Raw genomic sequence first — 15,272 nt, forward strand, 5'->3', positions numbered from 1 at the left:
GTGTGTGTTGCATTAAAGTACCTGTTTTTTTTGTTTTCCATTACATTGCCTCATCAAATGAGGGAAAATAGTCATCTCCTGAAAAGATCAATAAACAAGTATTAACATATGATATATGGAAAACAAAATCAAAAAACAAATAGAGCTGTTTTTTGCATTGCTATTCCTATTAATTTAGCAAAACCCTAAATATAAAGAAAGTTTGTACAGAATATTGTACTATAGCATTGATTCGATAGATTAATTTTGTGTTTATTCTACCATTCAGACAGATTCCATACAAAGCCAGGCATTAGAATACATGTTTTCTTATATTTCTGGGGTTTTTTTTTTAATGGTGTATTCAACTTAACATATTATTGATTTATATTTTTTGTTAGCACAAGAATTCGCATAAGAGCAAGAAAACAATCAAATCAAGGAGACCTATTTTAGCCAAGTGTTTTGGCTCGTTCCTTATCATCATTCTGCTGTACAGAAAATCATTTTTTGTTGTTCAAAATTCCCCTATGTGGTGCTAAGGGTCACTTAGACAAAAAAATCAAGATTGAAAAAGTTTTTTTTTATTCATGCTGAATCACATGAAAACAAGACAGGTATTTTTTTTAATGAGTTTGTTTTGTTTTCATTACCTTAGAACAAAAAGTGGGTTCTTATCCTCACCCCACAATGTGAGAAAATAGTGCAAAAAAAGGTCTTTTTCTATTTGTCACTACCATTCACAGCAATTCTGCCTCTTGTTGCAGTTTTCACTCACGTGTGTGGAACTTGAACCACTACTTCATAGACAATAAATCTTTAAGGTACCAAAAATGAGATGCTTCTCAGTAAATGAATTTTTTGATATGAAGAACCGACATTTTCATGATAAAAAAAAAAAGGATAAGTCATTCAGAAGTGGTTGATTTATTCATTTATTTCGCCTGCTTGTGCGTATTGCGTATAAAATGTATCAAACATTGTTAATAAAGGTGTGCATGCTTTGTCAACATGAACCAGTCCAACAGTGTATAAACTCACAGTGAGTCACTGTGTGGGGTTCTTGAAGCAGCAGTGGGTCCCAAATTGAATTACATGCACATTTCTCAGTCACACAAGGGAGCCATCACTAATTAAAACCCTGTGATTGATGACAGTGACGCTTCATGTCCAAGAAGAATAAATCACTCTCACAGTCACTTTGCTGCATTGGTTTCTGTCTCCACACCATAAGCTACTGTAAGTCCAACACTTCTTTGACTGAGGGGAATAAACAACGGAAAGAATGCTGTGTTTCCTTAATGTTTTGTTGGACATTAACTGTATGTCTGCTTATATCTTCTTTACCTGATTTGTGAAATAATCTGTGGAAACAAAGTCACTTTTGAAGGCCAACAGGAGTGTATGAATCGCTGTGTAATGTATATGAATTTATCCTTCAATTAGCACACAGTATATGCTCCTAAATATGTCAAACCAGGTGAAACCTGACCTTCTAAAAGGAAATATATCAACCTCTTCATCCAGAGACAGCACTTTGTGAGTAATTGCTGTCTAATGGATTTTATATGCAGTCAATGTATTACACACACAAAACCCTATGTGCCCACTCATACACACACACTTCCAAGTAACTGGATATTTCAGCTTCTGATTTTGGTTCAGCTTCTGAGGAATTTTGTTTTGCTTCTTTATGTTGTTGTTGTTTGTTTTACACAGGTAATCCAAAATGTACCTAAGATGTACTTATCCCAGTACAGAGAAGTGTACTGTAAAGACTATAAATACTCACCCAAGCATCAATAACATACTTTTTTTTTTTTTTTTTAAAGAAAGTATTCTGCTGTCAGTTAGTTGTAAATAACGTGTTAATAGTATTTTGATAAGGGCTAATGAAGTTTAAAATAGTTACACTCCCCAAAATTAACCAATTAATTAATATGTCTGTCTTTTAGACAATAATAATAATAATAATTTCATAGTTATACCAGTTATCAAGTGCATTTGGATAGTCATTGCATGCAATAATCTTTGAATTAATTATTTAAGTTTTTGAAGTCTGGCTTTTCCTATTCCACAGCTTAGATGGGAAGCTGGTTCACTAAATGAGTCTATAATTTACCTTTAGTGAAAAGAGAGGAAAGATAAAGAAAAAGTGGCCATTTTAAACATAACAAATATGAATTTTAAATGAAAAATTAGACAAGTTAGGTAAAATTCCTATGGCTTACATGATTTCAATCATACTTTAAAGACTGCCAGGAAACTTAAATTATAGAAATGATAGAAAGTAAAGTCAAGGATTTTATGTGTATATATATATATATACACATAAAATCCTTGACTTTACTTTCTATCATTTCTATATATATATATATATATATATATATATATATATATATATATATATATATATATATATATATATATATATATATATATATATATATATATATATAAACCCTTCAGACTGAATGTGGCCAAATAAAAAATCAAAAAGGTAAAAAGTCTTTCCACCTTCATGCCTCTACTCCTCCTTAGTAATACACCTACTCCCCCTTTTCTTTCTCGCCTTTATGCTGCCATCCAAGCCGTACAGGTCCTTCTTGACTCGCAGGTAAACTATTACTATTAGTTTTGCTGTCTTTGGCCAGGAACAATTTTGTACTGTTAAGATGCATACAAGTTGGATCCTGTCAGTGGGTTAGTTTTGTTCAAAGGACCAATTAGTGGGTCCTACCTTAGCCTGCAGCTAAAAGGCCTAATGGTTGGGGGCATCCACCTGAGAGTTGCAGAGCTCTCCCCACTGGGCTTTAATTTGAGAAAGGGGTGGGTGGCAGCTTCTGAGGCTTTTACCATTACACAGGACTTCATTGTGGTTGCTGACCGTTTGATCTTAAAATAATTTACTTAATGATCTCACCACGGGAGCAATTGGTGCTGCTCGATTAGTCTGCAAGGTCTAATGGACATGGGAAAAAAAGAGGAGGAGGCAGGGAAGGGAATGGAGGTAAGGGAGAAGGGGGTGGCACAGTAAAAACTAGATGAATCTGCTATGAAACCTTGAGAAGGCACATTTTCTAGAATCCATTTATAAATGAAATTCTGTAGGTGCTACTGAAGTTCAGTATCTGGAACCGTTTGAAGAACTACAGCAATTTAACAAGCCTAAAAAACAAGCAACCAAAAATATTTAGGAATTATTTTGTAATAAATTTCGCTATTTAAAAGGGTTAATGAACACATGATCAGAAACTAAAGATTTTAAAACACATTCAAGTGATTTAAGTAACTTCTTCATGAATCCTTACATTGATTAACTGTATGGCCTAGGTAGCAATATTGTCAGGGCTGCCAGTATTTCAAGACAATTTTAAAGTGCTGATAGTTTTGGTGGCAGTTTCTGATTTTTTAAAAAAATGTATATTACTTAGTGAAACACTCATTTAGATAAAAAAAAATGTTTAGCATTTTACTCGATTACTACTGCCTTCCTAACATCAGCTCCCCTTAAAGCAATTTTCCTTTCAATGGGAGCTCAATTTGTAGCTTTTTGAAAATACTTTTTTCACTGTTATTTTAATGCTTTGTCAAACCCAGGAGTGTGCAGCAGTATAACTCACTGGTTACATTTATAAATCTATCTATCATTAAATCTATAAATCTATCTACAATTTGCAACATAGCATCCAGAATGAAGACTATAGTCTTATAGCGGGAGAAAGAACAGCCTGAACCGCAACAGCTTCAAGGAGTTGAAAAGGTCACTTAACTTCCAGCACACACTCAGTTACTCAACTGAAAGGCCTTCTTGACCCCTGTGACTAGATAACATGTCACAGAGAAGAGTGTGTGTGTGTGTATGTGTGTGTATGTGGGGGTGGGGGGAGTGGGGTGTAAGGGGAGCTGATATAGTCAGGTTAGTTGGTGCGGTTTACAGCAAACCCTCTGGCAAAGTGTGAAAAGCGGAAAAGGAAGGGTGAGTGATTAACACAGATCACTATTATTAAATCCTGCAGGAAGGTTGTTAGTGAACATGAAGTTGTCTTTGACGTGTCAAGACAAAATCTACATCTCTGGCAGAAAGAAACTCAACTAATCTGAATGGGCTTTTTGTTTTGATTGAAGTATAGAGCATCATTGATGTCATCACTTATAATGATGATCTGCATCTGCTTCCCCTGTCAGTTAAAGCCTGATCGAGAATAAAAGCAAGATTACAGGTAAAGCCAAACAATAACTCCTGCAGACCCACACGAAGTTTGGCATGAATTTGAAGTTTATTTTAATAATCTGTGCTAAAGCCCTCACAAAAACAACATGGTATAGCTTGTGCAAATACACTGTAACACAATCATAAGCCTGACAGCAACATCACTTATTTTATTTCCCAATAAAAGCCTTTTAATTGAAAATGAAAATTTTACTTCAGCTTTCATGATAAAATAAAGAATGACCTCCACAAATTTTAATTAAATGAAATCAAGTAATGTGTTGGCTACAGGGAGGACAAGTGCTTGAGCTCTTAATGAAAGCCATTCAGTTTGCACTGCTGTTCTTATGCTGAGACTTTAACTGTGGCCGGAGCAAAGGTCGACCTCTTTACTTTAAAGTGGGCATTAACTGCACAGTCAACAGAGCTGTAATTAACAACCAGTATCAAAGGTGCCAAATACTAAATAACACTGGTTATTTATCAGGTGCTTTGTATCTCATTACTATTTAAATAAAATAGTGTGTGTATGCAAACAAATATTTTAAATAAAGTGCATTGATTTTGACTTTATGTGTGTAACTCAATGCTGACTTAAACTGAGCTGCTGCTCTACCTTAAACACACAAAAAAAATCACATGTTTACATAAAAGCCATCAGATTGTAAAGCATCAGATGAATTTTAAACATGTATTGACCCCCCACTCCCCACCACATACACACACACCACCTCCAATGACAGTAATCCTTGAGCCAGGCCACAAGGTGTACATATTAAAAGTTTTTTTTTTACAGAGGCTTGACACCACCTGTGATCCTCTCACCACTGAGCCTTGTACCACAGGAGCATAAATCACTGCTTGCGAGTGGAATATCTCATGAAGAGCCAGCATTCCACAATTCGTGTTGGGATTAGGAAATCATAAGGGCACGTGCTCCACAAATGCTACACAAGGTCCCAAGGAAGGCAGTATGTTAAGAAACAGCCGAGGAGGTTAACGCAGCTGTGTCATTTATAATGGTTCTGGACTGACAACAGCACCTGGGACATTACCACGACAAACCCCAAACCACTGACTGTCTGTGCCATCCATACAAGTACAAATTATTGCCTAAACAGAGAGGAAGAGCGACTGCAAATTGCAGGAAGGGCTCTCCTGTGCTTTCATTATCTTGTTAAGTTACTAGATAAATGTATTTTCAACAACATGTGAAGAGTTATCTTCCCTTGAGGTACATGTGGAATTTATTATTTCACTAACACACATTTTTATATATCCATTTACTTGTGTGTCATGTAAAGTTCTGATCTCTTTGCATCACATAGGCATCTTTGGTTTTATTTTCAAAAAAGCTCCACATATCCGTGCCCCATGTTAGTCAAAACATTGATGAGATTAATTTGCATTTATGGAGTGAATGATTACACTAGTACACTATATGAGGAATAAAGGGCCTAGATCAGGTTAAGGCTGACTGACAGCAACATTGTCTGCTGGAGCTGCCCCTTATTTTGAGGAGCCTAAAGTGACCCCATGCTTTATGGCCATGGGGGCAGTGCCAGTCTCTCTGGATGCTGATTAAGTGGGATAAACCAACCCCTCACACACAAGTGGCCAGGCTATAGGTTGGTTAGATGGAGTGGGTGGGGGTTCTCTCTCACTGCTTGGACCCAGCTTCACCTCAAAGATAGCACACATGTATGCAAGGGCAAACACACATCAGAAGATACAAGCTCCCTCCCCATGTGTTCAATTTGAATGCATTTTACTGAATGAACTTTATTACACAAGAAGTAACCAATCTGAGACTTATTCGGGTTATTGAGAATTTGAGAAGTTTATATAAGAAGCCACTTCTATTACTTTCAAACTTAACTCTACGTATATGCCATATGCTCTAATACCTATGTGTGTAAACTGTCTGAACATTGGGGACTGTACATCAATTGTAAGATAATGGGTGCTCTTAAAGCTTTTGTTTCTCAGCTGAGGAACACTTAAAACAAGCCTTTCAAGATAAGCGGCCGGCTGTTGAACTGACGCTTCCCCTGTCCCCCAGGACCACATATCCATCACCAGATGCCCTCAGGTGTGGGCTAACAAATTTGTTCATTCCGGACTTTACATAAGACTTCAAGAGTCTCACGACTATCAGTAGGACTGAACGTGAAGCGCCAACAGAGAGATCCCCACCGCCAGTCTGAACGCACAGCAAGCAACCTGCAGGATTTTAACATTCATTAGACTACATAGGCGTTCATTCACTACGGGGAAAATCTCTCCATGTGAAGGCTATCACTTGCTACCAACACGTCGAAACTGAATTTCAGACAGGTGGAGCAATAACTTTTGACGGGATGACTGACAAGATGTTATTATTTTGTCAATATGAACAATTATTTTATTGACGGGAGGTTGTCAAACAATAAACGCTTGCTGCGCCCTTCACTCCTCACGTGTCTGTGTTTTTAATATGAGTCATAAAATAAAAGATATACTTTTGTCTACAAACTGCATTCTATCTATCTATCTATCTATCTATCTAATTAATCTCTTAGTTTCTTACTGTTCTTTCCATGTTTGGGGCCTCGTCTCCAGGACCTGCATGGAGTAGCTTTCAAAAGAGAAAAGCCAGTGCCCTCTACAGGTGGGAAGCACACACTGAAAAAGACAGCAAACCCCTGAAAGCTACAATAAACCATGACTTATTCGTCTCAAATAAATCTTGCATATTTATCTGGCAGGACCAATTCATTATAGCCATTACTTCTTTGGTTGTTGCTGTTTTTCCTATAACTATCAATTGTGGTGGAAAGAATAAAATCATAAGAATATGAATAATGAACGAATAGTGATTTTCATTTTTATAAAAACCCAAAGTAAAATCTGAAGAATAAGCTGTGCAGGCTATAGACAAGATGATAAGATGAGTCTGGTGAAGGCAGTCCAAACTCTGCTGAGTCCTGTAGAGGTCCATGCCGTGTGGACCTTCTGAGTGGAGGTGAGATACTTGACAAAGGAGACGTTCATGATAAAACAAAACTTTACATTGTCTTGAGGAATAATATATTTACACAATTTTAAAACAATAGAATAACAAATATTAAGACCAAACAAATGTGAACAAACCCAGAACTTTTGTTTTAATGTGGTTTCTTTCTCCATGGTTTTTTGAAACATATTTGCATTTTTTATGTTGAAGTTTTTTCCCCTCAACATAGTATATTATCATTTGAATGAGATATATAAAAAAAACTGCCAAAAGTTATACACACACACACACACACACACACACACACATATATATATATATATATATGTATATATATATATATATATATATATATATATATATATATATATATATATATATATATATATATATATATATATATATATATATATATATATATATTTCTGATAACCAAATTATTTACAAAGGTGGCCGTTTTAATATACTTAACATATTTGTTAAGTCCTTGAAAAATGACTTTTTCTGTAATGCATGAAAATTTTAAACAATGTCTACATGTATAGTTTCAAAACCAACTTGGCACAGTTTAAGAAGCTATACATTCGACTTGCATAAAACATTTTCTTTTTTGAGTGCTTCTTTAATGTTCTCACACATATCGGGTGACTGATAACTAAAAGACAGCAGTTCAGACCATTTCAAAGTCTCAGCTATCACAGTTTATACTGCTGTACACGGTATTATTAACAGGCCAACAAGGAAACACATTGTATATTAGATGACAGCTTTTCTCAAGAAATGTAGTTGCCAGTCCTAAACTAATTGAATTTTGGTGGTAGACTGCACAACAAGCATTGGCTATAGAAGCCGTTTTCAGCAAGGCCAAAATGGCTTCCAACAAGGCTTCCAGCATGGCAGGAAAATTGTCGATGTGGCAGATATGGTGCCAGATTTTAATTGTATTGTGTCTAAATAAATTGGTATTAATTGCTTGATAGAGTGAGAATCCATGGAGACATTCTTGAACAGAAGCTCTCGAATCAGAAATAAGCAATATAGTGGATCTTTATTTGTTTCTCATGAACATGGACACAGATTCATGTTTGTGCATTAAATACAAGATGCCGACCTTTATTTGCCTCCCTGTCATGATAGTTTTATGAACACATCCTATATCAGGTTATTTCAGCTCTCTGGTTTTTAGCAAATGGAATGACTGATGTTCCAAACATGTTAACATCTGTGCTGACTTTTTTGAGTAAAATGAGTGTGTAGATTACATCAGGAGCCATCTCCATCTTAACTGCTTGAATGCATTGCTCTCAACTTGTTATTAGCTCCATAGCAACAGGCAGGCAATCTCTTCCCTGTAGGTGGTCTTGTCATTGTTTGGGATGAGGTCCAAAATGGTGGTGCCACCTGCAAATCGGAGGAGTTTATACACATGCCATTCGACACATTTCAAAATGAATTCTGTTCTGGCTGTACTTGACCTACAGTAAAATGTACATTAGTAGGAACTGTATGAACTCATATCAGTGTTAATCAAAACTGATTTTTAGTTTGTATTATGCTACAGAATATATTCACTGTTTTTAAAAAAAAAAAAAAAAAAATCAGTCAGCTAATTAAATGTCACTGTTACACCCAAAAGTACAAAGCATGTTTTGTGTCTTAGCAATGAAACCACTGCGCTGCTCTGGAACTATGTGCAGTAAAGTAACTTGTAAAGATTGGTGACAGTGTGTTGTGTTGCTAAGACGGCAAAGAATTCACACATATCACATGGATTTTACTACTGCCTGCATCTCCAGTTCTTCAAATTAGGGTTCATAGATGTACACCTAAGTTATCAAAACTGTTCAAATTATTGTCTGTTTACTACCCAGAAAAGAAAAAAAAACAACTTTCTGGTTAAATTTTTTCTCTCATCATAGCAATTAACCAAGGATTTTTTTCTTCCTTTTTGTTGACTCTGACAGAATGTTACTTTTATAAAGCTTTTAACTTCTTGCATTTCCTTTGCTTCTCTTTTCTTCTGCAACTTTTTACAAACTTTCAGATAATTAGCCAACAGAACAAATATTAAACACACACACACACACACACACACACACACACACACACACACACACACACACACACACACACACACACACACTTAGTTACATTTCACGGTTCTGTAGAGGTTTAATTTGATTGAATTATGCCCTCAGCACCACAGACTATTGAGCTATGGGTTTAACCGGTTGAAAAAAAAAATGAACAGCTGCATGAAAAGACAGAATTCATCCCATATTGCAGCTAGTCAGATGGGTAACCCGCTGGCACTGATTGAAGACAGTGGCGGTTACTTAGCAACATGACGCTTTACAACTCCCACGCTCGCTCTGTTAGACGGGCCCATGCAGCTACTTGAAACGTATTTTTGACAAAGTGGAGAGCTTATTTAAAGGATTTTAAATTTTCAGCTGTCCCAGATATGTTGTCTTCTGTTACATTTCGTCGTGAGAAGTGACAGGCTGGTCATGGTGGTGGGTCAGTAATATCTGACGAAGAAAATGTGTTTTCTTGAAGACGTCAGAGTAAAGTTTGTCGAGGAGAAAGTATGTGGTCTTTTGCGACTTCAAAGCCAAACATGGCAGAAGAATGCTGTCAACGAAGAGTTTCAAACTCTCCTGAAAGACTTCTTTGAAAAGCAGTCAGTGGTGATTTTCTTTACATCAAAAAAGGAGTGTTTGCTAGCTTCTAATGAGGTAAGGCTGATAAAGAAGCTACGATAAATATTATTAATAAACTGTAAAGTAAGTTTGAAAGCTTGTTTTGTACAAGGTATTTTCCATATGCTATGTTTGATGGACATATATGACATATTTCATTTTAAAAATTCTATATTGTTTAAAATGCAGATCCCACCTCTGGCCCATAACCCGCACATCTATGTTCATAAAAAGAGAGCTGTTCCCATCAGTTCTGAGAACTGCAGGGAACTTCTGCTTTTTGGCCATCTGTCTTCACTACTGCTTCCGCAGCTGTTATGCACAGTTGAGCAGGTGGTTTTATACTGTCTATCAAACATTTGATATATAATATTACAAAAAAAAATTGTTGTCAGTTTTGTGTGTTGCCTGATTTTTAGAGGATAAATTCTGTTTTTCTGGACAAGGTATGTGTTCCCCTGCTGACAAACATGAAAAACCATCACATTTGGACAAATTTGATGTCCGAAGACATCATTCGACATGTTGAGCACATTTGCAGAAAGACATCGGTCGTGCAGGGGCAGGTTTTAGGGAAAGTTGTCCTCCCTATACCGGCTGTGGAAGAGTGGATGGAAAAAACATACTCATTTAAAATGTAAGAAGACACACAAACTATTTGATATCTTTAGCATTACTCTAATAGTAATTTTACTTTGCTTCTTAGGCATGACAGGTATGACAGGACACTGGTTCATACCATAGAGACCCACGTCATCAACTGGTCAAATATGATACAGAAAATATTAAAGGAGGATTCATCAGACCTACTTATGACAGGCTGTAATCCAGAGCCCAATGCAGAGCTGAAGTTTTGGGCCTCCAGAAAGACCAATATAGAGAGTATTTATTTCCAGGTAAGGTTCTTCACCCTAATCTTTGAACAATGCCATTTGATGAAACTCAATCCATCCTCTCAGCTTTTTTCATTCAATTTTTACTCATAGCTTCAGAGGCCTGTTGTTAATACTATGGCGAAGATGTTGGAAATGATGGACAGCAGCTATCAAATGACAATCAAGACTCTAATTGGAAATGTGTCTAATGGTAATGGTAGTTGGCTTCTTTTTCAGAGAGGTCATATCAAAGCTTGAATCTTGTCAGATGTTTGATACACTGTAGCAGTGGTTCTCAAACTTTTTGACTCATGATTCCCAAGATAAATTATGCTAGTGTTTGTGACCCCTCACCCATCTAATGAGTATTTAATTTTGCTATACATCACAAAAGTCACATCAGTCACAAAAGCACCTATGTGCCCAAAATCATCTTTTCTCACAGAGATTAAACTAAATTTGGATTATTATTATCGCATGAGTACATGAGTTTGTTCATGCATTTGTGTGTTAAAAAATTAACATGGTGATTCACAAATTAGTCTTGCATTAACTTCTTCATTTTGACAGTCCTAATAAAAAACACAAATTTATTTGATAATTGTTTGCATAATTTATTCTTACAATAATCTGTAATCTTATGTTAGACTCTGAACTCTGAAATGATCTAGAGATCCTGAGTTTGAGAACCACGGATGTACTTAACAAACATTTGATGTTGGTTTCTTATTTTGTAACATTAAAATTTTCCTTTTTGTTTCTCCAAACATGGAAAAAACAAAGCACTTCAAGAGGCTCAGGACATTGACCTTTATCTCCAGCCACTAAATGCACAACTGACTCAACTGGAGAAGAAAGGATTTCTTCACATGCAAGCACACACTCCTGCTCTGTTCCACACACTCTTCCTGATCTGGACCAACTGTCAGTCTTATCAAAAACCAGCACGCATTGTGGTGTTACTACAGGAGTTTTGCAATTTGTTCATCCAACAGGTTAGATCGGTCACTTAGTGTAGTTAAATAAATGATATAACTGCAAATATACTCAGAGACAAGACCTGTTTCTGCAGTCAGTTGTCTACATTGTTTTGATTTAAGTTGTGAGCTGTGTGTGTATGTATACATAAACTCACACATTTAAACACTTTCACCCTGTAGGCTTCCTCATACCTTAGTGCAGATCTGCTGCACAGAGAGGATCCAGAGGAAAGTCTACAAATGGTAAAGAGGGTAATTAAAGTCCTTAGCTGCTTCAAAGAGAGTTACCAGACCCAGAGGGAGAAGCTGGCTTGTCAAGGGAAACATGCACCCTGGGATTTCCCAACTACCATGGTTTTTTCACGTTTCAGCCAATTCTTAAATCGCATGTTACAGTTGGAGGTGAGATAATGTTTTTTGCTTTTCTGTTAAGGCACAATATTGAACTTGCCTCTTTTTAATGATATTTTTGTGGGACTTTTCTTTTGCAATGCGGCAGAACTTGTTTGAAACCAAGCTGGACTTTCAGAGGTTGGAGAAGCTGGAATTTGGAGGACTCAAAGGGAAGCTCTACAATGAGCATGTTGCCAGGATGCAAAGTGTGTTCAGTGACCACTGCCAAGCACTGAAGAACAGTAAAAACAGTCCACTTGATTTAAAGTCTCAGGTAAAACTATTCGTTTTTGCAGGTTCTTGCATTATTAGACGAGACAACTACTACATAAAAGCTTAATGTTCCAGTATTTTACACAAGTGATTAAATACCATTTTTCTTTTTTTGTTGTTTTTAAAAGTGTTTTGAACATGAATTCAAGGATTTCAGTAAAAGAATTGCCGACATTGAATCCCACCTTGCCAACATGCTTTGTTTGGCTTTTAAGGATTGCACAGGACTGGAATCAGCTTTAAAGGTAAACAAGACTAAATAGCGGGGTGGCACTTAAAACAGCACCACGTAACTTTCTGACCTTAAAACACTGCTTCTGAGACATTTTAATGGTATTCTAACATTTATTATGTACATTCCTGGGTTGCCCTGGTGTTGATGGTGTTACCCTGCTCTGTCCCTTAGACAGAGAAACTACATTTTTTGTGGCATCATGTTACAGCTGCATTTACTTTATGTCACATGCCAATAACTTTATTGCAACATACTGGATGCTCTAAACATGTGCCATGGCTTATTTATGAAAGACACGGAAGAGCTTATTATCAAAAGAAGGAAAGATAAGGAGAGAAAGTTACAGAGCAAGACGTAAGACAAGTATCAACAGCAGGCTGACTTATCCTGGCTAAAAAGAGCTCAGAGAAGAGACAAGATACAAGACGGATGCTAAATTAATTTTGATTGGAGCGTGCCACAGTATGAAGTTGCTTTATCTTGGTAACAGCATTTGTAGAGGTGTTAAAAATCACTGAACATTTTTTTATTTGGTGCTTTCCCTTTTGGCTAACTTTTTTTCAATAGTTTTGATTTTAGAGAACAAAATAGATTAAACCCCAGTGATCTGGGGTTTAATCAATTTTGTGATCTGGATGGACAGGAATTTTTAAAAAGATTTATGATGTGGGTGAAAATAAGCTGCTTGTTGGAGGCCTGCGCACCCTGGGAGTTTTATATTTTTGACAGCTTAAATAATGCTTAAAGAAAATGACACAATTCAAAGAAAGTGACATAGTTGTTTCTCATTTCCTACTCTTTTGTAGATGCTGTTACAAAATATATTTTTGGTTCTTTATTCTAAATAACATGTGAATTTATATAACAAAAAAAGTTATATAATCATGAATATTTGTGTGGATTCTTTAGATGCTAATCATTGCTGGGCCCTTCCTGGGGAAAACACAGATCAGAAAGATGTTAAGTTCTACCTTCATTCAGCTTCAGCAGCTTTTCAAAGAAGAACTCGAAAATTGTGAACATCTCTTCAAGTCTCAGCTGAAACAGGTGCTTTCCTCCTACATATGAGTAGAATGCATTACATTTACAATAGAAATGATGAAGTTAGCGTTTGATTCCCTCTATATTTACAGATGGAGAGTGGTCTGGTGAAGAACATGCCGCATACATCTGGAGTTTTAAAGTGGACAAAAATGCTGAAAGAACGCATTCAAACACCATGGGAAAAATTCAAATTACTGTTTGACATGTTAGTAAAAAATTTTTAGAAATAGAATTTAAAAACTCAAGTTAAAAACCATAACTTTTAAGTCAAACTAAACAAAAAAAAAAAAAAAAAAAAAAAAAAAGACGAGACAACTTTTTGTGTCATTTTTCTAGTCCTACTGAAGGTGTGGAGATGGTGAATGAGCACTGTGTATACATGGAGATGTTGAGTCTTCTGGACCAATATGAAGAGGACATTTACTCTGACTGGTGCAGTGGTTTGGAACAGGCCTGCCTGATAAACCTAAACCAGCCTCTCATCCGTAGAAATGACTCAACTGGCCTGATCTCAGTAAATTTCAATCCAAAGGTAACTCATTAAGTGTTCTGAATGCAAAATCTTGTTATTTGAAATCATGTCAGATTGCTGTTAGCTACTAAAATCCCTTCGAGACCAAAACAGATCTTTGTCAGTTACACACAGGAAAAGATTAATAATATTTTACAAGCAAAAAACCCTGGTGCAGCTCATATGTTCACATGGGTCAGTCATTTTTTGGCTCAATCCTAATTTCTCACAATTAAAAAAGATTCAATAATTAGTTTAAAAACAACCCTGTTGTGGTTAAAGGTAGTCCTTTTTCCACAGTATTTCATAGATATTTCAGCGCATGTTGTTTTTGAGTTATTCACTGTATCCATTCATCTTTCAGCTAATTGAAGTTTTGAAGGATATGAAGTATTTTCACACACGCAGACAGATCAGCATCCCTGCTGCTGCATTAACTGTTTTTGAAAAGCGTCATATGTTCACCAAGGTAAGAAAAGAACCTGTTACATTAAAATAATTTACACCCTCTCACTTACATTAAATACGCGATATGCCTTTTTTTTATTCACTTCATAGTCCTTTTTCCAATTTGTCTTTTTTTTCTAGTTCACAAGGGGTTTGCAGCTTTTAGTGGAGTTGCACAACAAGTTAAAGCTGACTGTGTTGGAGGTGGAACTTCCACTCATCAAAACAGAGATGGTATCCATAGACTTGCAGCTGGTAAAGGCAGAGACGTGCCTGACATGGGAAGATCAGGAATGCTGGAACTTCATCAAAACCACCAAGGACCTTGTTCAAGACCTTGCATGTCGAATCACTAAGGCCAAGGGAAACTGTGATGCCATTCAGTCCGTGATGAAGGGGTGGAGTAAACAGGCCATGTTCTGCAGAAAGGACAACAAGAAAGGGTCACTCATACAGCTGGATGACAGGGAAGACAATGTCAATAAGAAGTACAGCACTATGATGAAGGATGACAACTATGTACATCAGCTGGTGCAGGTGTGTATGGCTGGGTTTACAAAAACTTCTCTAATGTAAGTGAGTACTAAAGCCTGAGTATACACATTGTTCTACAAGAGCTTGTTGC

The 15,272-nt window shown here is 36.4% G+C and overlaps 1 protein-coding gene across 1 annotated transcript in view; it reads left to right on the top strand.

Annotated features, from left to right (window-relative positions):
- Positions 1-9,730: 9,730 nt before the first annotated feature.
- Positions 9,731-15,272, top strand: part of LOC306756378 (dynein axonemal heavy chain 11) — a gene marked incomplete at both ends in the record, with an annotated part of 40,054 nt that continues 34,512 nt past the window's right edge. Inside the window, 14 exons of the mRNA XM_079241107.1 lie at positions 9,731-9,925; positions 10,079-10,222; positions 10,336-10,526; positions 10,596-10,785; positions 10,876-10,975; positions 11,548-11,759; positions 11,925-12,146; positions 12,244-12,411; positions 12,539-12,655; positions 13,555-13,692; positions 13,779-13,894; positions 14,026-14,221; positions 14,565-14,669; positions 14,789-15,184. Of these exons, the coding sequence (XP_079097233.1) occupies positions 9,731-9,925; positions 10,079-10,222; positions 10,336-10,526; positions 10,596-10,785; positions 10,876-10,975; positions 11,548-11,759; positions 11,925-12,146; positions 12,244-12,411; positions 12,539-12,655; positions 13,555-13,692; positions 13,779-13,894; positions 14,026-14,221; positions 14,565-14,669; positions 14,789-15,184 (2,490 nt within the window). The remainder of the gene's footprint in view (positions 9,926-10,078; positions 10,223-10,335; positions 10,527-10,595; positions 10,786-10,875; positions 10,976-11,547; positions 11,760-11,924; positions 12,147-12,243; positions 12,412-12,538; positions 12,656-13,554; positions 13,693-13,778; positions 13,895-14,025; positions 14,222-14,564; positions 14,670-14,788; positions 15,185-15,272) is intronic.

Source organism: Telmatherina bonti, assembly GCF_933228915.1.
Source record: "Telmatherina bonti genome assembly, chromosome: 5".
NCBI classification, from domain to species: domain Eukaryota; kingdom Metazoa; phylum Chordata; class Actinopteri; order Atheriniformes; family Telmatherinidae; genus Telmatherina; species Telmatherina bonti.